Source organism: Microcaecilia unicolor, chromosome 4 (assembly GCF_901765095.1).
Source record: "Microcaecilia unicolor chromosome 4, aMicUni1.1, whole genome shotgun sequence".
Classification (NCBI taxonomy): Eukaryota; Metazoa; Chordata; class Amphibia; order Gymnophiona; family Siphonopidae; genus Microcaecilia; species Microcaecilia unicolor.
In genome coordinates, this window is record NC_044034.1 from 360,833,650 (window position 1) to 360,855,241 (window position 21,592).

Below are 21,592 nucleotides of genomic sequence, written 5' to 3' on the forward strand. Positions count from 1 at the left end.
CTCTGCTTTCTCTCCCCATCCTTCCAGTGTCTCCCCTATTTCTTTCTGCATTCTTCCATCCAGCATCTTCCCTCTTTCTCTCCCCATCCTTCCGTTTTCCCTCTCTCTCCCCATCCTTCCATCTGTTTTCCCCCTCTCTCTCCCCATCCTTCCATCTGTTTTCCCCCCTCTCTCTCCCCATCCTTCCATCTGTTTTCCCTCTCTCTCCCCATCCTTCCATCTGTTTTTCCCTCTCTCCCCAATCCTTCCATCTGTTTTTCCCCTCTCTCCCCAATCCTTCCATCTGTTTTTACCCTCTCTCCCCAATCCTTCCATCTGTTTTTCCCTCTCTCCCCATCCTTCCCTCTGTTGGTTTCCCTCTCTCTCCCCAATCCTTCCCTCTGTTGGTTTCCCTCTTTCTCTCTCTCCCCAATCCTTCCCTCTGTTGGTTTCCCTCTCTCCCCAATCCTCCCTCTGTTGGTTTCCCTCTTTCCCTCTCTCCCCAATCCTTCCCTCTGTTGGTTTCCCTCTTACCCCAATCCTTCCCTCTGTTGGTTTCCCTCTTTCCCTCTTTCCCCAATCCTTCCCTCTGTTGGTTTCCCTCTCTCCCCAATCCTTCCCTCTGTTGGTTTCCCTCTTTCCCTCTCTCCCCAATCCTTCCCTCTGTTGGTTTCCCTCTTTCCCTCTCTCCCCAATCCTTCCCTCTGTTGTTTTCCCTCTTTCCCTCTCTCCCCAATCCTTCCCTCTGTTGGTTTCCCTCTTTCCCTCTCTCCCCAATCCTTCCCTCTGTTGGTTTCCCTCTCTTCCCAATCCTTCCCTCTGTTGGTTTCCCTCTTTCCCTCTCTCCCCAATCCTTCCCTCTGTTGGTTTTCCTCTTTCTCTCCCCAATCCTCCCGCCCCCCCCCCCCCCCCGCGACACTCCGGGTGAGTCCTGCACTTAGTTTTTTTTTTTAAGACTCAGAACGTGCGAACGATGCAGCCAGCAGCGATTGAAAGAGGCTGTCTGGGCTGGCGTCTGCGTCGGAGCTTCCCTCACCCTCTGCGAGTCCCGCCTTCGTTATTACAACTTCCTGTTTCGCGGGACTCGCAGAGGGTGAGGGAAGCTCCGACGCAGACGCCAGCCCAGACAGCCTCTTTCAATCGCTGCCGGCTGCATCGTTCGCGCGTTCTGAGTCTTTAAAAAAAAAAACTAAGTGCAGGACTCGCCCGGACTCAGTGTCGCGGGGGGGGGGGGGGGGCAGGCAAAAAAAGGTGCCGGTACGCCGTACCGTTGCGTACCGGCACAAAAAAAGCACTGCCTATAACTGCATTCACTCTGCAGCTCCTCAGTACCTCTCCACTCTCATCTCTCCCTACATTCCTCCCTGGGAACTCCGTTCACTGGGTAAATCTCTCTTATCTGCACCCTTCTCCTCCACTGCCAACTCCAGACTCTGATCCTTTTATCTTGCTGCACCATATGCCTGGAATAGACTTCCTGAGCTGGTAGGTCAAACTCCATCTGTGGTTGTCTTCAAATCTAAGCTAAAAGCCCACCTTTTTGATGCTGCTTTTAACTCCTAACCCTTATTCACTTGTTCAGAACCCTTATTTTATCATCCTCACTTTAATATTCCCTTATCTTATGTTTGTCCTGTTTGTCTGTCCTGATTAGATTGCAAGCTCTGTTGGGCAGGGACTGTCTCTTCATGTTCAAGTGTACAGCGCTGTGTACGTCTAAGCGTTATAGAAATGATAAGTAGTAGTAGTAGTCATCGCGATTCCGGAATCTTGCTACTCTTTGGGATTCCGGAATCTTGCTACTCTTTGGGATTCCGGAATCTTGCTACTCTTTGTCCTTATCCCTTATTTGCCCTCTTCTCCGGCAGGGCCGTGTTGCTGATCTGCAAGGGCAGGCTTCTGTTTCTGTGAGTCTGATGTCCTGCACTCACAGAAACAGAAGCCTGACCTTGCAAGCCCACCTTTTTGATGCTGCTTTTAACTCCTAACCCTTATTCACTTGTTCAGAACCCTTATTTTATCATCCTCACTTTAATATTCCCTTATCTCTTGTTTGTCCTGTTTGTCTGTCCTAATTAGATTGTAAGCTCTGTCCAGCAGGGACTGTCTCTTCATGCTCAAGTGTACAGAGCAGCGTACGTCTAGTAGCACTATAGAAATGATAAGTAGTAATAGTAGTAACACAGGATATGAGGTGACATTCCCCATTTCATTGCAAATGATAGCCCATCCCTAGTACTTTCGCCTGCAGGAAAAATGGGTAATTATCAAATTATTGATTTAAAATAGTTCATTTACCCCTGTAAGTGGCTTGTAAATTTAGGGGCCCTTTTACAAAGGTTTGCCAAAAAGCGAGTTGTGGTAGTGTGAGTGCGTGTATTGGGCGTGCACTGGACCATTTCTCCAGCGCTTCTAGATAAAAGGGGGGGGGAGGGTTTGGGGCCAGGAAATGGACGTGTGGCAAAATGAAAACCAGCATGTGTCTAGTTATGGCCTGAGCCCTTAATATCAACCATAGACTTAGCGGTAAGGGCTCACGCATTACCCACAGGGTAAACCATCCAGCATGCACCGACTGCCGATTACCACCGGGAATGCCCCCACGGTAGGAAATAGAAAATTATTTTCTACCGCGTGTCTTTGACACGCGCCAAACTCAGGATTACCGCACGTGCTAGCCGGGCGGTAATGCCGATTTGACGTGCGCCGCATGCGTGTAGACCCTTATGCGTGTTTCTAAAAGAGCCCCTTAATATTTAAAAGTGTGGTGTCCCAATAAGTATAGGGTTGTTCTGGGAAGGATGGTGTTGAGATGACCATGATTTATGAGTTTAATTATCAAAATCTCAGTGGGGGGCTATATGGCTCTAAAAGTTCCGAGGCTTTACAGTTTTTATTAAATTTTTTATATACCGCCCGTTGTTTCTGTCTGAGTGATTTACATTAAAATAAATAATAAAAAGAATAGTAAACCGACTACTACTTATCATTTCTATAGCGCTACAAGGCATACGCAGCGCTGTAAACCTAAAAAGTTATAAAAATAAAGGGACCCTTTTACTAGTGTTTAGTGTAAGGGGGCGTAGCCAGACAACAGATTTTGGGTGGGCCTAGGCAAGAAGTGGGTGGGCACCAAGTGTTCTCCCCCCCCCCCCCCCCCCAAAAAAAAAAAAAATATCTCAGCTGGTGGGAAAACGCTTCTTTCCACTTTGGCAGTCTGAAGCAGGCATGACTGAAAACTGAGAATGTACAGGTACCGGTATCGTGGAGAGTAGCGTTTTTGTTACCATCTGGAGGAAGTCTTCAGCTGGTGGAGCTTGGGACCCCCACCAGCTACGGCTAAACATATGCTACTGTTGGGTGGGCCTGAGCCCTAAGTGGGTGGGCCCTGGCCCACCTGTGGCTACGCCACTGGTGCGCTATAACAGAATTAGCGAATGCTACATGCTAAGAAGTATTAACACTTAGCATGCACTAAGGGGTCCTTTTACTAAGGTGCGCTGAACATTGTGCTGCACTAGTGTAGGCGCGTGTTTTGGGCACGTGCAGATCCCATTTTTCTTCACGCACTTTTTTAAACCTCCATTACCCCAATTGTAAAGGACTTAAATATAGGTCATTGTTTGCATCAAGCTTCTCCTACATCAGCGTGCAACATTGGAATGCACTTCCGAAGGACTTGAAAACAACCCATGACTTGATAGCCTTCCGGAGGTCATTGAAAACTAAATTATTTAACGAGACCTACAATATGAATCCTTCATAAAAGATTTTCCATCACATCTGCATCAGAACTAATTCAATACTGAACTCCTTAATTTCATTACTTTAATCATATTGTTATTATTTACACTATACTTTATCTTACATTATGCATATCTGATATGTTCTATTTCTTTACTCCCAATTCCCTTGACAACTAATGTACCTTAATTGTAACAATACTCTATTATTCTCTTACCGTTAATGACAGCTGTCCTTGCGGCATAACGTAAGCCACATTGAGCCTTCAAAGAGGTGGGAAAATGTGGGATACAAATGCAGCAAAAATAAAAATAAAAAATAAATAAAAATTGGAGCGTGTCGATTTTGCGTCTGAGACCTTAGTGCCGGCCATTGACTTAGCGGTAAGGTCTCTCGCATTAACCATGCGGTAATCGCCTAAGCGTGTTGAGTCAGAGTTACCGCCCGATTTTCGCCGCGTGCCAGAAAATAAAATATATTTTCTGGCGCGCGTAGCAGACTCAGTCAAACATGAAATTACCGCACTGGCCATGCAGTCGCTGGGCGGTAACTCCGAATTGGCACACGTTGGACGCAGCTAGGCGCCTACGTGGCTTAGGAAAAAGGCCCCATAGAAAGAGAGGAAAGACCGCTAAAAATAACAGAAGTGTTGCACCCCTCACCTGCGGCGCGCTCTTCATGGATGAACTGCTCTCCGCTTCTGTAGGGGGAGGTGTCGGCCAGGATGGCTGGGCCAATGCTTCGACTTCCCCCAACTTCCCCATCGCTCCTGGGGTGCTCCGCCGGCCATCTTGGCGGCGCCGGCGCTCCGCTCTTCCCCCGTTGCGGCTGGGGAACGCCAGCCATTTTGGTAGCGCCGGTGTCCCCGAGGGATGGCTTTTCTTCCAGGCGCGGGACCCGGGAACTCCGACGCCCGGATTGGCCACTCGCGGCTAGACCCGCCTTCCCTTGCCAGCTGGCCAATCCGGGTGTCTCTGCTGGCTGCTGTGGTCGTCCCGCCTCCTGATCTCCCTGCCTCCTGCCAGCTGTCACCTATCTCCCTGATGGTGGGGGATATTTAAGGAGCAGTGTCTCCTCACTCGCATTGCTTCGGCTTCTACTTTGGTAGGGTGGCTCGTGCTCCTTTGCGATGTTATCTACTACTGCTTATTGCCTGACCTGATCTGACCTCTGCTGGTATCCGGACTACTCTCTGCTTGCCGCCTGACCTGACCTCTGCGTGGAACCTGACTACTCTCTGCTTCCGACCTGAACTACCCTTGCTTGCAACCTGGTCTAGCCCTAGAGATTGTCCGGACCTATCTTCCATCATCTGCTGCCTGTGGCCGTCTGACCCCTGTACGTATCCGGAAGTCCTGTCGGCCACCTGCACCTGGGGGCTCAACCCTCGGGGAACGGTGGTCTTCTCAGGTGAAGCCTCGGGGTTGTTCGGCTGCCTGACTGAGCCCAGGCTCAACACCTGGTCGCTGTGCTCCATCAGGGCACAAGGGTTCACAAACATGACAAGAAGTGCCTATCCCATAATATCATTACCTCTATGCCCAGACTATTGTGGCATTGGTCATATTTAATCATAAATTGATTGAAAATGGAATGGCTTAAGGTTCTTCTTAAATTTAGTCAAAAAAGACTCAGGCAAGGAGTTGCAAAAATATTCAAGTAAGGAGTTCCCAAAAATTAGGTGCTGTTACAGAAAAAATGGTGTCGTAACATACATATTGGGCAAGTTACTTTGTAAAAATAATTTATTAAAGCTACTAGTTTCTGCAAGGAAAAAGTAATTATATTGCAATCGCTGTTCCCTCTAAACTGAAAGGGAGTCCTCCCCCTACAGTCCTGCCAGTGGGTAGCACTGTTTTGCTATCACATTTTCCGTAGTGAAGGGCAGGCAAACTCTAGGATTCCAGAGAACTTGCCTGTCCCTAGAGATTAAAACTATAATATTGAAGCGTTACCACCTACTGGCAGCAATACAGTTGGAGGACTCATAAGTACATAAGTATTGCGAAAGACCAAAGGTCCATCGAGCCCAGCATCCTGTTTCCAACAGTGGCCAATCCAGGTCACAAATACCCGGCAAGATCCCAGAAATGTACAAAACATTTTATTCTGCTTATCCCAGAAATAGTGGATTTTCCCCATTTAATAACAGTCTATGGACTTTTCCTTTAGGAAGCCGTCCAAACCTTTTTTAAACTCCGCTAAGCTAACCGCCTTTACCACATTCTCTGGCAATGAATTCCAGAGTTTAATTGCTTAGCTTAAAGGGAACAGTGATACAGTTATTTCATTACATTACAGTTACTCATTATTTAAAAGTAATATATTACCAGTAATATATTATTTAAGTAATATCAGGTGAATTCTATATATGTTGCTAAAAAAAAACTATACTATAAGCTGCGCTTAGTTAGGCGCAGTTTATAGAATAGCACTTAGGCACTGGGGTCGCGTATAAATTTAGGTGCCGCCTTTTCCACCAATGAAAACAAAGTGCAAATGACCGCATCTAAATTTATACGCGGTGCCACAATTATGCACGTAAATCAAAACAACGCCTACGTTCTGCCCCCAAATGCCCATGGCCCTCCCATTTCCATGTCCTCTTTTTTGGGCCAGACGTAAAATTTAGGGACAGATCCCGCACCTAAATGTATGCGCATAACTAGTACTAATTCAATTAAATCACGTGTGAAAATTATGTGCGCACCCAAATTTACGAGCACAATTTTTGCCGACCTTTATAGAATTAGGGTGAATATTACTGCCCAACACTGATGACAGTACTACTAGTAAGTTCTTTTAAGTCTGAAGAGTCCCTAATACCCTTGTACCAGTCCTGCCGGGGCTACCTATGGGTGCAGTTGCTTACCAAATCTCTGTGTATGAATTGATGATGCTCCAGGAATTCCATGGCTGCGCACACATTGTGGCACATTTGCAACAGCTGAAATGGTTGGAGCTCTTTTCCGTGATCCTTCAGGTAACTTAGCAAAGAGCCATTGGCCATATATTCAGTCACTATGTAGATAGGGTACTTCTCTGTACACACCCCATACAGTCGGACGAGCTTAGGATGATTGAGTTTCCTGAAATTAATATTTAAAAAATACATACTTTTTGTCTGGGTATTCTGGGTATTATTTTTTTTCATTTTCAAGAGAAGTATAAGACCTGTCAACTATATTAAGGGGAAAAAAATTCAGTGGCCCTTTTACTAAGCCACGTAAGTGTCTTCGCGAGCCCAATGCACGCCAAAATGGAGTTACCGCATGGATCTTCCGGTAATTTTATTTTTGGCGCGCGTCCAAAAAATTGTGGTATTTGACGCGCGTAGGTCATTACTGCCCGGTTACCACGTGAGTCTTTACCGCTAGGTCAATGGCTGGCGGTAAGGTCTCCGACCCAAAATGGACGCGCGGCAATTTTTACTTTGCCACACATCCATTTTAGGCAAAAAGTTTTTAAAAAAGGACTTTTTACAGGCGTGTTGAAAAACGGATCGGTGCACTCCCAAAACCTGCGCCTACACTACCGTGAGCCATTTTTCAGCGCATCTTAGTAAAAGGACCCCTTAGTTTCTGCAAATGCTTCATTAGGGGGCCCTTTTAATGAGCAGCGGTAAGCCCACCGCAGCCTTACCGCACACCAATCTGGAGTTAACGCCGGCCCAACTCGGGCACCGGCAGTAGTTCCAGCCCCAGCGAAAACGTTAGAACAATATTTCCGCAGGGGGTTACCCGGCGATAATCAGGCAATGCTGCTCGCTACCTGGTTACCACCGGGTTAGCTTAGGAGCCCTTACTGCTACCTCAAAGGGTGGCAGAAAGTGCTCCCCCTGCATGGCCATGTCTTTTTTCGGCCTTTTTACAGGACCTCGGCGCACTGCAAAAACGGACTCTGCCACTAGCGCAGGGCCCTTTTTACCGCAGCTTAGTAAAAGGGCCTCTAGGTTAATAGGTCTGAAATAAACGAAGAGTCATTTTGCTGAAATATTCAGAACAATTTGAAAACTTAAGTAGCTAGTGTCTTGCTGATGAGGATACTCAACATATCAGCTGGATCATTTTTAATTTGTTTTGTTTATTTTCTTGTAGAGGTTGAGTGTGTTGTGGTTATTCTATTCTAGATGGAGTTCCACCAGACCTAACTTAGTCACCTCTCCCCTCTCCAATCGGTTCAAAACTCTGCTGCCTGTCTCGTCTTCCGCCAGGGTCGCTTTACTCATACTACCCCTCTCCTCAAGTCGCTTCACTGGCTCCCTATCCGTTTTCGCATCCTGTTCAAACTTCTTCTACTAACCTATAAATGTACTCACTCTGCTGCTCCCCAGTATCTCTCCACACTTGTCCATCCCTACACCCCTTCCCATGCACTCCGCTCCATGGATAAATCCTTCTTATCTGTTCCCTTCTCCACTACTGCCAACTCCAGACTTCGCGCCTTCTGTCTCGCTGCACCCTACGCCTGGAATAAACTTCCTGAGCCCCTACGTCTTGCCCCATCCTTGGCCACCTTTAAATCTAGACTGAAAGCCCACCTCTTTAACATTGCTTTTGACTCGTAACCACTTGTAAGCACTCGCCTCCACCTACCCTCCTCTCTTCCTTCCCGTTCACATTAATTGATTTGATTTGCTTACTTTATTTATTTTTTGTCTATTAGATTGTAAGCTCTTTGAGCAGGGACTGTCTTTCTTCTATGTTTGTGCAGCGCTGCGTACGCCTTGTAGCGCTATAGAAATGCTAAATAGTAGTAGTAGTAGTAGTAGTAGAGGAGTAGCCTATTGGTTAGTGCAGTGCAGCTCCTTGTGACTCTGGGTAAGTCACTAAACCCTCCATTGCCCCTGGTACAAAATAATACCTGAATATATGTAAACTGCTTTGAATGTAGTTGCAAAAACCTCAGAAAGACGGTATATCAAGTCCCATTTCCCTTTCCCCCTTTCCCTTATGACATCACAATATCAGAAGTGAGCCAAGCCATTGTGACATCACTGATGAGGTTGGCTCTTATTGGTGGACTGAGCCTCCACCTACCCTCCTCTCCTCCTTCCCGTTCACATTAATTGATTTGATTTGCTTACTTTATTTTTTGTCTATTAGATTGTAAGCTCTTTGAGCAGGGACTGTCTTTCTTCTATGTTTGTGCAGCGCTGCGTACGCCTTGTAGCGCTATAGAAATGCTAAATACTAGTAGTAGTAGTAGTAGTAGTTATTCTATTCTAGATGGAGTTCCACCAGACCTAACTATCTATCCTAACCCACAATCACACACTCTCACTTTCAACGAATGGCTGACCAAGAAACTAACTCAACCCAACTCTTCATGACCCCTCTCGACTCTCATTGTTTATTCCACAACAATTAATCAAGCAAAGTGATCTAACGCCCCTAATGGGACCACCCAACCTAATCCCTTCCAGAAGAGCTCATACAACCTCTAGTTATTCTTGTTGACCTCCAAACCCACCCATTCCTTACCCCTTTACCCTTCATTTTGTACCTACCTTTTGTTCCATGTAAGCCACATTGAGCCTACCATTTGGTGGGATAATGCGGGATACAAATGTAATAAATAAAATAAATAAATATAGAAAGTAGCAAGTTGATCTGATTTTACTTGATGGTATTTGCAAATAATCCTAAAATTTAATTTTTTAGAGGGAGGAAAAGACCTCAGATCCTCGGCCTGATGTAGGTACACATTACTAATTGTATCCGATATCCTGTTATGACAATGTTATCAAATCTATGTAAGCCACATTGAGCCTGCAAATAGGTGGGGGAATGTGGGATACAAATGCAATAAATAAATAATAATAATGTCATTAATTTAGCACCAAAAATGCCGTGCGAACGTCCTCACTGGTCTAAAAAACCTCCTCAGTTTTTCTGTTTTTTAAATTGCATAAATGCTTTACTTTGACTTTTCATAATTTCACATTATTTGATCATCTAGGAATTAAGGGGCACTTATCTTTTTCCTGAAAGATACTTCATTCAGTTTCTGCGGTTTGCTCAACAGAGCGCCTCCGTTTCGTCCTATGCTTCTTCAGGAAAGAAACCGACACTAAGAATGAAAAGTTGACGGTTTGTCTCCCGAAGAAGCATAGGGTGAAACGGAGGCGCTCTGTTGAGCAAACCGGAGAAACTGAGGGGGCCTTTTACTAAGCTGCGTACGCGTCTACGCGCACCAAAATGGAGTTACTGCCCGGCTACCACGTGGCTCTTGCGGTAATTTCAGTTTTGGCGTGCATCCGATATGCGCGTCTGGAAAATATTTCTTATTTTCGTCCGCGTGTAGTGGACGCGCGCCAAGTGGCATTTGACACGAGTAGGTCATCACTGCCCGGTTACCGTGTGAGTCTTTACTGCTAGGTCAATGGCTGGCGGTAAGGTCTCAGACCCAAAATACACACGCGGCAATTTTCATTTTGACGCACGTCCGTTTTTGGCAAAATTTTAAAAAAGTTCTTTTTTTACAGGCAAGCTGAAAAATGGGTTGGCGCGTGCCCAAAACCCGTGCCTACACTACTGCAAGCCATTTTTCAGCGTGCCTTTGTAAAAGGAACCCTGAATTAAGTATCTTTCAGGAAAAAGATGTGTCCCTTAATTCCTAGTTGATCAAATAATGTGAAATTATGAAAAGACAAAGTAAAGCATTTATGCAATTTAAAAAACAGAAAAATTGAGGAGGTTTTTTAGACCAGTGAGGACGTTCGCACGGCATTTTTGGTGCTAAATTAATGACAACAAAGCCGAGTATCTGAGGTCTTTTCCTCCCTCTAAAAAATTAGATTTTAGGATTATTTGCAAATACCATCAAGAAAAATCAGATGAACTTGCTACTTTCTATATGTGAAATTATGTGAAATATTCATAAGCAAGATTATTCTCAACACGAACATTAACTGATGTATTTTCTCAGACTTTGCAGTGGAGTAAGTTGATAGATGTTGCACAGGGCCCAACCACCACCCACATCATTAACTCCACTAAGTTAGTGGCACCCCAGTGGGTCTCTGCACTAATTCAGACAAATCTTATGGCCTGGCAGCAGAATGGTGTCACGGGGAATGCTGACTGCAGTGTGTGCTGCTGAGGATATTAAGACTTATACATCAACTTCTTCTTCTTTTTTTTATTTGTACCCCGCGCTTTCCCACTCATGGCAGGCTCAATGCGGCTTACATGGGGCAATGGAGGGTTAAATGACTTGCCCAGAGTCACAAGGAGCTGCCTGTGCCTGAAGTGGGAATCAAACTCAGTTCCTCAGGACCAAAGGCCACCACCACCCTAACCACTAGGCCACTCCTCCACTGTTGCTACTATTTGAGATTCTACATGGAATGTTGCTATTCCACTAGCAACATTCCATGTAGAAGTCGGCCCTTGCAGATCACCAATGTGGCCGCGCAGGCTTCTGCTTCTGTGAGTCTGACGTCCACGCACGGCCATTTCCTTCCCCCACAGCTTGGTAAAAGGGGCCCCTAATGAGGTAGGATTCTCCAGCCTTCTGTTTTCACAGGGAAGCCCACTGCCGACTTGCTTAATTTTATTAACCCATGCAACGACTCACATCATAATCTCTGCCTCTTCCAAAAACTCCTCTTCAGACATTGAGGACTCTCTGATCGTCTTCACGGCAACATCGTACTCTCCCTTCCACTTCCCCAGCTGCACCTCACCGAACTGTCCACTGCCCAGTTCCTTCAGCAGAACGATGTCCGTTCGCCTCAGCTCCCACAGTCCTAGTGATACAAAACAGATCCTTCTCGGAGACCAGATGGATGAAGCTGTGTTATCACAGTGCTTTATTTAAGGACAGACAGAATCTCAGAGAGATGAAGGGAAGCCGAGAAAGCCGTTCAATGGCATTAGACCTCCCACAGCTTTCGAAAAACACTACAGTTCAGAAACACTACCTCAGACTTTAATAATCATTTACTAACTTTCTGTGCTTTTCACACCTACATTATACTGTAATCCAAATGCATGCAATAGCTTTATAACAGAAAGACACAGGAATCATCATACCGTTTCCTAAGGCGGCAGAGGATGGGACTTTCTTCAATTTTGTAGATACAGGATGCCGAAGTCTCGTAAGTATACCTATGGCAGAAAGAACACATTACGTCAATGATAACATTGTAGAAAGAGGACTCGTCTCTTCATGTCGACAGCACACACAATCCTGTCCCCTAGCCATCCCTCCCACCCACAACCCTGTCCCCTCACATATGTATATAAATACCTACATATTCACTAACCCAACGTACCCACCTCCTGCCATCTTTCCCCATCTCCTTACCACTCCTAATACCCATCCTGCTGTCCTCTTACACACACTGACACCCCTCCATCCAGAGACATCCTACCCAAACCAGGGGAGTAGCCAGACCTCGGCCGGATGGAGGGCGAGGGCCCAAAGTGTGGGGGGGCATATTTTAGCCCGCCTCCCCCAGCTGCCGCGCCCTCCCCCCGCCCCCTTCCCCGCTGCTTCTGACCCCCCCCCCCCCGCCCACTGCCACCGCCGCAAGGTACCTTTGCTGGTGGGTGTATCCAACTGCTTCTGACCCCCCCCCCCCCCCCGCCCGCTGCCACCGCCGCAAGGTACCTTTGCTGGTGGGTGTATCCAACCCTCACCAGCTGAAGTGTTTATTTGTGCTGCGCTGGTCTCGCACTTGCTTCCTCTCCTGTTTTCAGCGCGCTGTGAACTGCACGCTCATTTTAATGAAACTGAGCACGCGCGAGCATGCTCGGTTTCATTAAAATGAGAGCATGCACGGCGCGACTGGAAACAGGAGAGGAAGCAAGTGCGAGACCAGCGCGGGACAGATAAGCACTTCAGTGCTGACTCTGCCCCTGGAATGCCCCCAAAATAGTCGGTTTTGAGTTCGGAGCTAACCGGTTAGTTTCAGCAGCACTAACCGGTTAAGTATTGCTGAAAACTAACGGTTAGCCCCAAACATGTGATTAAACAGACCAGGAGTCGTTTCTGGTCGGTTAAATCGGCGTTGAATATCAACCCCCTTAGATTGTAAACCTTCTGGGGATAGAGAAATATTTAGAGCACCTGAATATAACTCGCCTTGAGCTACTACTACTACTACTTATCATTTCTATAGCGCTACTAGACATACGCAGCGCTGTACACTTGAACATGAAGAAACAGTCCCTGCTCGACAGAGCTTACAATCTAATTAGGACAGACAAACAGGACAAACAAGAGATAAGGGAATATTAAAGTGAGGATGATAAAATAAGGGTTCTGAACAAGTGAATAAGGGTTAGGAGTTAAAAGCAGCATCAAAAAGGTGGACTTTTAGCTTAGATTTGAAGCTTGATGTACCGGCTCAGGAAGTCTATTCCAGGCATATGGTGCAGCAAGATAAAAGGAACAGAGTCTGGAGTTAGCAGTGGAGGAGAAGGGTGCAGATAAGAGAGATTTACCCAGTGAACGGAGTTCCCGGGGAGGAGTGTAGGGAGAGATGAGAGTGAGAGGTACTGAGGAGCTGCAGAGTGAATGCACTTATAGGTCAATAAGAGGAGTTTGAACTGTATGCAGAAACGGCTAGGAAGCCAGTGAAGTGACTTGAGGAGATGGCTAATATGAGCATAACGATACTGGCGGAATATTAGTCATACAGCAGAAGTTTGAACAGATTGAAGTGTTCCCCAGGGATCTGTCCTTAGACCCCTTCTCTTCTCAATCTACACCTCTTCCCTGGGCTCCCTGATCTCATCTCATGGTTTCCAGTATCATCTCTATGCTGATGACACCCAGTTGTATCTCTCCACACCAGACATCACTGCGGAAACCCAGGCCAAAGTATTGGCTTGCTTATACGACATTGCTGCCTGGATATCCAACCGCCACCTGAAACTGAACATGTCCAAGACCGAGCTCATCGTCTTTCCACCAAAACCCACTTCTCCTCTCCCTCCACTCTCTATCTCAGTTGATAACACCCTCATCCTCCCCGTCTCATCTGCCCGCAACCTCGGAGTCATCTTTGACTCCTCCCTCTCCTTCTCTGCGCATATCCAGCAGATAGCCAAGACCTGTCGCTTCTTCCTCTTTAACATTAGCAAAATTCGCCCTTTCCTCTCTGAGCACACCACCCGAACTCTCGTCCACGCTCTCATTACCTCTCGCCTTGACTACTGCAACTTACTCCTCACCGGCCTCCCACTTAGCCATCTATCCCCCCTTCAATCTGTTCAGAACTCTGCTGCACGTCTTATATTCCGCCAGAACCGATATACTCATATCACCCTTCTCCTCAGGTCACTTCACTGGCTTCCAATCAGATACCGCATTCAATTCAAGCTTCTCCTTCTTACCTACAAATGCACTCAGTCTGCTGCCCCTCACTACCTTCTACCCTCATCTCCCCTTACGTTCCCGCCCGAAACCTCCGTTCACAGGACAAATCCCTCCTCTCAGTACCCTTCTCCAGCATCGCCAACTCCAGGCTCCGCTCATTCTGCCTCGCCTCACCCTATGCTTGGAACAACCTTCCTGAGCCCTTACGCCAAGCCCCCTCCCTGCCCATCTTCAAGTCTTTGCTTAAAACCCACCTCTTCAATGCTGCGTTCGGCACCTAACTCTTTCAGTAAATCAAGACTGCCCCATTTTGACTGCCCCTATCGGACTGACCGTTCACTTGTCTTTTAGATTGTAAGCTCTTTGAGCAGGGACTGTCCTTCCATGTTAAATTGTACAGCACTGCGTAACCCTAGTAGCGCTTTAGAAATGTTAAGTAGTAGTAGTAGAGAGAGATGGCTAAGTGGGAGACCTGTGACAAGCAAGTTGCCATAGTCTAAGCGAGAGGTGATAAGAGTGTGGATGAAGGTTCTGGTAGTCTGCTCAGAAAGGAAAGGGTGAATTTTGGTGATAGAAAAGGTGTGAGCTAAATCTAAACAAATAAATCTGAATATGCCCTTACCTGCCGAATTGTGCTGATGATATGTGATCAGCTTGGGAAGTGAATCAAAGCAGTGGTTGTGCGCCAGATAAACTTTATTTTCAGAGTTAGAGTGAACATGGTAGTGTTTGACGGTTCCATTTTTATTTCTGTAAGAACAAGGGGACCATCCTGTTATTTTTAAGAGCTCCACTAAGGGGAGCAGCAGCATGGTTATTTCTGTAGGACAGAACAGGACTATTTGTGTTGTGCGAGGAGAACAGAGCACTTGTCTGGTCTCAGCATATGCAAAACAAAAAACATAGATCAGGTATCTAAACAGAATTGTTTGTAAGTGATGATTAAAAAAAATTGCAAAAAATTACAAAATGCATACAAAAAAAAAGTAACCCCCCCCCCCTAGAATTCTTTGCTGTTTTCTCAGCAACCGCTTGGAATTTCTACGTGACATTTTACAGCTTTATTTGTTAAGCACATAAGTGTTGCTATACTGGGTCCGGCCAAAGGTCCATCAAGCCCAATATCCTGTTTCCAACAGTGGCCTATCCAAGTCACAAGTACCCGGCAAAATCACAAAACAGTAAAACAGATTTTATGCTGCTTAGCCTAGAAATAAGCAGTGGATTTTCCCCCAAGTCCATCTAATAATGGTTTATGGACTTTTAGGAAGTTATCCAAATCTTTTTAAAACCCTGCTAAGCTAACTGCTTTTACCACATTCTCTGGCAATTAATTCCAGAATTTGTTTACACATTGAGTGAAGAAATATTTTCTCCAATTTGTTTTAAATTTACTACTTAATTGCTTCATTGTGTGCCCCCTAGTCCTTGTATTCATGTCCACCTGTTCAATTCCACTCATTATTTTATAGACCGCTATCATATCTCCCCTCAGCCATCTCTTCTCCAAGCTAACTGCTTTAGCCTTTCCTCATATGCATCACTTTCTCACATGCATCACTTTGCACTTGCTCGCATTAAAACGTCATCTGCCATTTGGAAGCCCAGTGGGAGGACCTGCAGTGGGAATTGAACCCAGTTCCCCAGGATCAAAGTCCACTGCACTAACCACTAGGCTACTCCTCCACTAGCAACAGTCCATGCAGAACCTCAAATAGTAGCAACCACTAGGCTACTCTTCCACTCCTTGGGATTCCGGAATCTTGCTATTCTTTGGGGTTCTACATGGAACGTTGCTACTCTTTGAGATTGTGCATGGAATCTTGTTAATGGCACTTGATATACTGCCTTTCTGTGGTTTTTGAACTACATTCAAAGCAGTTTACATAGTATATACAGGTACTTATTTGTACCTGGGGCAATGGAGGGTTAAGAGATGCAGTGGGAACCGAATCCAGCTCCCCAGGATCAAAGTTCGCTGCATTAACCATTAGGCTACTCCTTTACTCTACTCTACTCTCTCTCTCTCTCAGTCATTTGGGGTTACTGGGCAATATCCTTTGGCATTTCAGTGGATCTTATTTACAGGCATAGGTGCTGACTCCTTGGGTGCTGTGGGTGCTCGAGCACCCCCAATATTTCACCCGCCGGAACCGGAAATTCCCTTTGCCAGCCCGGTGCCTGCCCTCGCCTTTCTGTGTGCCGCCCAGAATTTTAAAAGTAATCTTACCTCGGGGTCTCGGCAGCAGCAGTGAAAGGCGTGCAGGCTCGGCGCTTCAGCCTTCCCTTCTCTCTCTCTCAGCTCTGGTCCCGCCCTCATTTCCTGTTTCCGCAAGGGCGGGACCAGAGCTGAGAGAGAGAGAAAAAAAAGGCTGAAGCGCCGAGCCTGCACGCCTTTCACTGCTGCTGCCGGGACCCCGAGCAGGTAAGACGACTTTTAAAATTCGGAACTCGGAGGGAGGGAGGGAGAGAAGGAGAGGAGAGGGAAGGGGGAGGGGGAGGGGAAGGGGGAATGCACCACCTGTAAAAAAAATAAAATTTCAGCCCCCCCAATCATTTTGAAAAGTTGGCTCCTATGTTTACAGGTAACCCAGTGGAAGCTCCTCAGACCCATCTAGAGCCCACAAAGAAATGACATCCCTCTCCTTGATATAGACTGTACTGCTGCAAATGCACTTTCAGAGGTAGGACAACTGAACTTCAAAGCCTCTCATAAGCTTCTTTTTAACTTCTCCTCGCTTTGGGAATGCAGAGAGAGTGGAACAAAAGCATTCTTGATACTATACTCACTCAACAGCCAGGCTTAACACGGACATTGTATACTTTCCCGCTTGACTGGACTTTCGAACCATGAAAGCACCTTCTTTCCCCTAAAGAAAACAGAAAATAAAAACTTATGCACAACCAGTGTAGGTGTTCTCTCAGATATCCTAGCGCAGGGGTTCTTCCCCTTTTTGGATCCCACCAGGGGCGTAGCTACGTAGGGCCATGGGGGCATGGGCCCCCATAGATTATGCCCTGCCCCCCTCTACATTTGACCCCCCCCCCCCCCCGCCACCGCATTAGGTGCCTTGTTTGCTGGCGGGGGTCCACAAACCCCAACAGCTGAAGAGTTTTCTTCAGCGCCGGTCGACTCTGGCACCTTCGTTTTGTGATCATCAGCCTTTCCTCTCTTTAAAGGTTTAAAGAGAGGAAAGGCTGATATGCTGCCCCTGTAAGATCAACCCCTTGAAAAAGCCGAGTTGAGCCAAACAGGCACCTGTCGGGGATACATCTGCACCGGAATAATTAAGCTAAGTTATGCGTTCTTAGTCTAACAAAAGAAGCACAGCCTAAGTAAAGATTTAAAGCTCGATCCCAGCAGAAGGGTGTATAGTACACTAAAAGTTAAGACTGAGCTTAAGAATACGCTCTTCCCATACACTTACAAACAAGAATTAAATTAAAGATAATTAAATTAAATAAAGAGAAAAAGAAAAAAGAAAAACAAAGAAGTCATAAGGGACAGGAATGATATAAGAGAAAAAGGGAGGAGGTAGGGAAGGTCAATGATTATACTTGTCGTAACAGCGGGGCACGCCATAATTGGCGGTAAGTAGAGAGAGAGAAAAGAGGACCCCTACGACTGTATGAGACTTTCCCATTAGCGAGTACAGATACACAGTAGGATATCCACTAATTAAAGTATTATATATCAGATATAACTGTAGTGGAATTTTGCCATATATTTTGATCAGGTATCCTAGAAATAAGCAGTGGATTTTCCCCAAGTCTAAGGACTTGTGTACGAAAGAAGAGCGGGGCTTGGGGGTGATTGTGTCAAATGACCTTAAGGTGGCCAAACAGGTAGAAAGGGTGACGGTCAAAGCCAGAAGGATGCTTGGGAGCATAAAGAGAGGCATAACCAGCAGGAAAAAGGAGGTCATAATGCCGCTGTATAAGTCTCTGGTGAGGCCCCATTTGGAGTACTGCGTGCAGTTCTGAAGACCGCACCTATGGAAAGATAGAAACAGGATGGAGTCGGTCCAGAGAGCGGCTACAATACTGGTAAGAGGTCTCTGCCATAAAACATATAAGGACAGGCTTATAAATCTCAGCATGTATGTGCTGGAAGAGAGGCGGGAGAGAGGGGATATGATAGAGACGTTTAAATAGCTCAGTGGCGTTAATGTACAGGAGGTGAGCCTTTTTCAAATGAAGGAAAACTCTGGAATGAGAGGGCGTAAGATGAAGATAAGATGAAAGAGGCTTATCATTTTCTCTGTACCTCTTCTAATTCCACGATATCATTTTTGAGATGGGGTGACCAGAATTGCACACGGTATTCAAGGTGCAGTCGCACCACAGAGCCATACAAAGGCATTATAACATTGCCATTTTCTTTGCACAATCATTACCACAAAGAAGATTCATGAGATAAATCTGTATATACTAGTAAAAAAGGCCCGTTTCTGACCCAAATAAAGCGGGCGCTAGCAAGGTTTTCCTCGGAGTGTGTATGTTGGAGAGAGTGTATGTGAGAGTGACTGTGTGTGAGAGAGAGTGAATGTGCGAGTGTGTGTGTGTGAGAGAGAGAGAGAGTGAGTCTGGGTGCGAGTGTGTCTGTGAGAGAGAGAGTGTGTGTGAGAGAATGAGAGTGTGTGCAAGTGCGTATGTGAGACACAGTGTGAGAGAGTGTGTTTCACACAGATACGGTGTGTGCGAGACATAGACTCTCTGTGAGACTGAGTGTATGAGACCAAGAGAGTGTGTGAGTGACTGTGTGACACATAGAGAGTGAATGTGATACAGTGTGAGACATAGAGTGTGTGAGAGACAGTGTGTGAGAGTGAGAGAGAGAAAGTCATTGACTGTGAGAGAGAGTGTGTGTGTGACAGAGATACCTCCCCCCCCCCATCTCTGGTGTCAGCCCCCCCCCCCCCTCTCTCTGGTGTCAGGCCCCCCTCTCTCTCGCTGGTGTCTGAGCGTTACTGTGCAGGAGGCTGAGCTCTGGCTGTGCTTCAAGGAACTGACCAATCCTGTTTAATAGAATGCACCTCCAACATTCTGAAGCCGAGAAACCTTGTGTGTCGGTCACTTCTGCTTGTGAGGAACCCGGAAGTACGTGATGTCAATTCAGGAGATGGATACAGAGAGCAGAAATGCCTCAGCCATGCAGTCAGCTTCAGAATGTTGGAGGTGCCTTTTATTATATAGGAAAGGAACTGACCAATCCTATTTAACAGAATGCACCTCCAACATTCTGAAGCCGAGAAACCTCGTGTGGTTGGTCACTTCTGCTTGTGAGGAACCCGGAAGTACGTGATGTCAATTCAGGAGATGGATACAGAGAGCAGGAATGCCTCAGCCATGCAGTCAGCTTCAGAATGTTGGAGGTGCCTTTTATTATATAGGAAAGGAACTGACCAATCCTGTTTAATAGAATGCACCTCCAACATTCTGAAGCCGAGAAACCTCGTGTGGTTGGTCACTTCTGCTTGTGACGAACCTGGAAGTACGTGATGTCAATTCAGGAGATGGATACAGAGAGCAGGAATGCCTCAGCCATGCAGTCAGCTTCAGAATGTTGGAGGTGCCTTTTATTATATAGGATATAGGAGATCCATTGTATGCAACTCCATCGCATATATCTTCATTCTGATAATCCTGAAAACCCAGCTGACTAAGATGCCTCCAAGAAAGGGTTGAGAAGCAATCGTTTAGTGGATTAGAAGTCCAGATGGTGTGTTAATCCAGAAAGCTTGGGGAGGGGTGCAGGGAGGCACTGAATATCTGAGTACAAAAGATACTAGTTCCAACACCGTTGAGGACTTTGCTTACTCTTCTTGAGTAAGCAAAGCCCTCGACGGTGTTGGAAATAGTATCCTTTTGTACCCAGATATTCAGTGTTAGTTTCCAGATACCGGCCGGCGCTGAATATCCCGGGATAACTTATCTGAGTCCCAGAAGTATTCAAGACTGAGTTAAGTAACCAAATGAAGTTAGAACTTTATCTGGTTAGCAACCTGGTTAGCGAACTGAAAATCACTACTAACCAGGTAAAGTCCAACTCTGCTGCCAGAGCACCCCAGCATTACCCGGCTAGCTGTGAAGTGATCTTTCCAGTGGTATTATCCGGATAATGCCCTTGAAAATCTGGACATGGACCCAAGCCACTCCTACCTGGATAAGCCCAGTTGAACATCAACCCCTTTGCTTTTTACCCCCAAGCTTATTTCTTAGTGAAATCAGATTGCTCTGTTCAAGCCAGGGGCGTAGCCAGACTTCGGCGGAAGGGGGGTCCAGAGCCCGAGGTGAGGGGGCACATTTTAGCCCCCCCCCCCCTGCCATTTTAACCCCCCCCCCCCACCGTCACCACCACCGCCTTTGACCCCCCCCCCCAGTGCCAACCCCTTCGACCCCCCTCCCGCCGCCAACCCTCCCTTGCTGCCGCCATCACCGTCAGTACCTTTGCTGCCGCGTTGCTGATCTGCAAGGCTTCTGTTTCTGTGAGTCTGACGTCAGACTCACAGAAACAGAAGCCTTGCAGATCAGCAACACTGCTCCGCCGGAGAAGAGGACTTTGGCTGGACCCAATAGCGATGGCGGCAGCAGGGGAGGGTTGGCGGCGGGAGGGGGGTCAAAGGGGTTGGCGGCAAGGGGGGGCCAGGGCCAAATCTACGGGGGCCCATGCCCCCGTGGCCCCACGTAGCTACGCCCCTGTTCAAGCTGAATTCCCCTCGATCCTGAGATCAAACATTTACAAGCTGTAGCTGTTTCATTTCTTAGCTGACGGTTCTGAGATGTAATATGTTAAAGCAGAGCCAGCTCAGACAACCCTGGTAACACTGAACTACACGTGATTCACAGAAACACATCTTTGTGACCACTGGTGTACCGGGATGCACAGGCAACGAGGAGATTGAGTTCATAGGACAAATGATTTTTTAGTGATTTTTTTTTTTTAAGGTTCCCTTGTCACATCCGACTGCATGGGTAAAATGAAAGCAAGGTTTTATTCACACTGAAGCTGCAAGACCCAGGGCACAGTAGAAGAGTCTGACCTGAAGAACAGATTCAAAGAGTTGAAAAATATTTTATGAAAATATTCCCCCAATAAACAAGATATTTTTTTCTTCCGATAAAAAAGAATCAAGAGGGGGTCCCTGAAGTTTTAGAACAAGAGAAACTTGAAGATTTGAAAGATATTTCTTTAATTTTGCAGGACTCCCTGACCGAAGTAACCAACAGGGCCACGCTTTTGGTCTCATTTTGTTTTTGAGCAAGACTTTTTAATGCAATATTAAAATTATACTTTAAAAATATGCACCAAACGTTTTGTGGCCAGAAATTATAGATATTTCCAGATGTTACTAAAGTCACCCAATGGAATAAAGAGAAGAGACACGGTCACTGGGAACAACATTTTTGCTTGCATATCCGTGTAAATGGATAGTAAAATATGTGGGAATTAAGTATATTTTTTTTGTAGCAGAACAGCTGAAAGCCTTCATAGACCTGAAAAGAGTAATTGAGTCATAATATCAGAAAGGCATTA

At 46.3% G+C, this 21,592-nt stretch overlaps 1 protein-coding gene across 1 annotated transcript in view; it reads right to left on the reverse strand.

Moving 5' to 3' along the window:
- BMX (BMX non-receptor tyrosine kinase) overlaps positions 1–21,592 on the reverse strand; it is a 67,523-nt gene that overhangs the window by 9,059 nt on the left and 36,872 nt on the right. The window contains exons 12-16 of the mRNA XM_030202315.1: positions 16,846–16,925; positions 14,678–14,805; positions 11,763–11,837; positions 11,305–11,476; positions 6,596–6,812 (exon numbers count right to left, since the gene is read on the reverse strand). Coding sequence (XP_030058175.1) covers positions 6,596–6,812; positions 11,305–11,476; positions 11,763–11,837; positions 14,678–14,805; positions 16,846–16,925 — 672 coding nt within the window. The remainder of the gene's footprint in view (positions 1–6,595; positions 6,813–11,304; positions 11,477–11,762; positions 11,838–14,677; positions 14,806–16,845; positions 16,926–21,592) is intronic.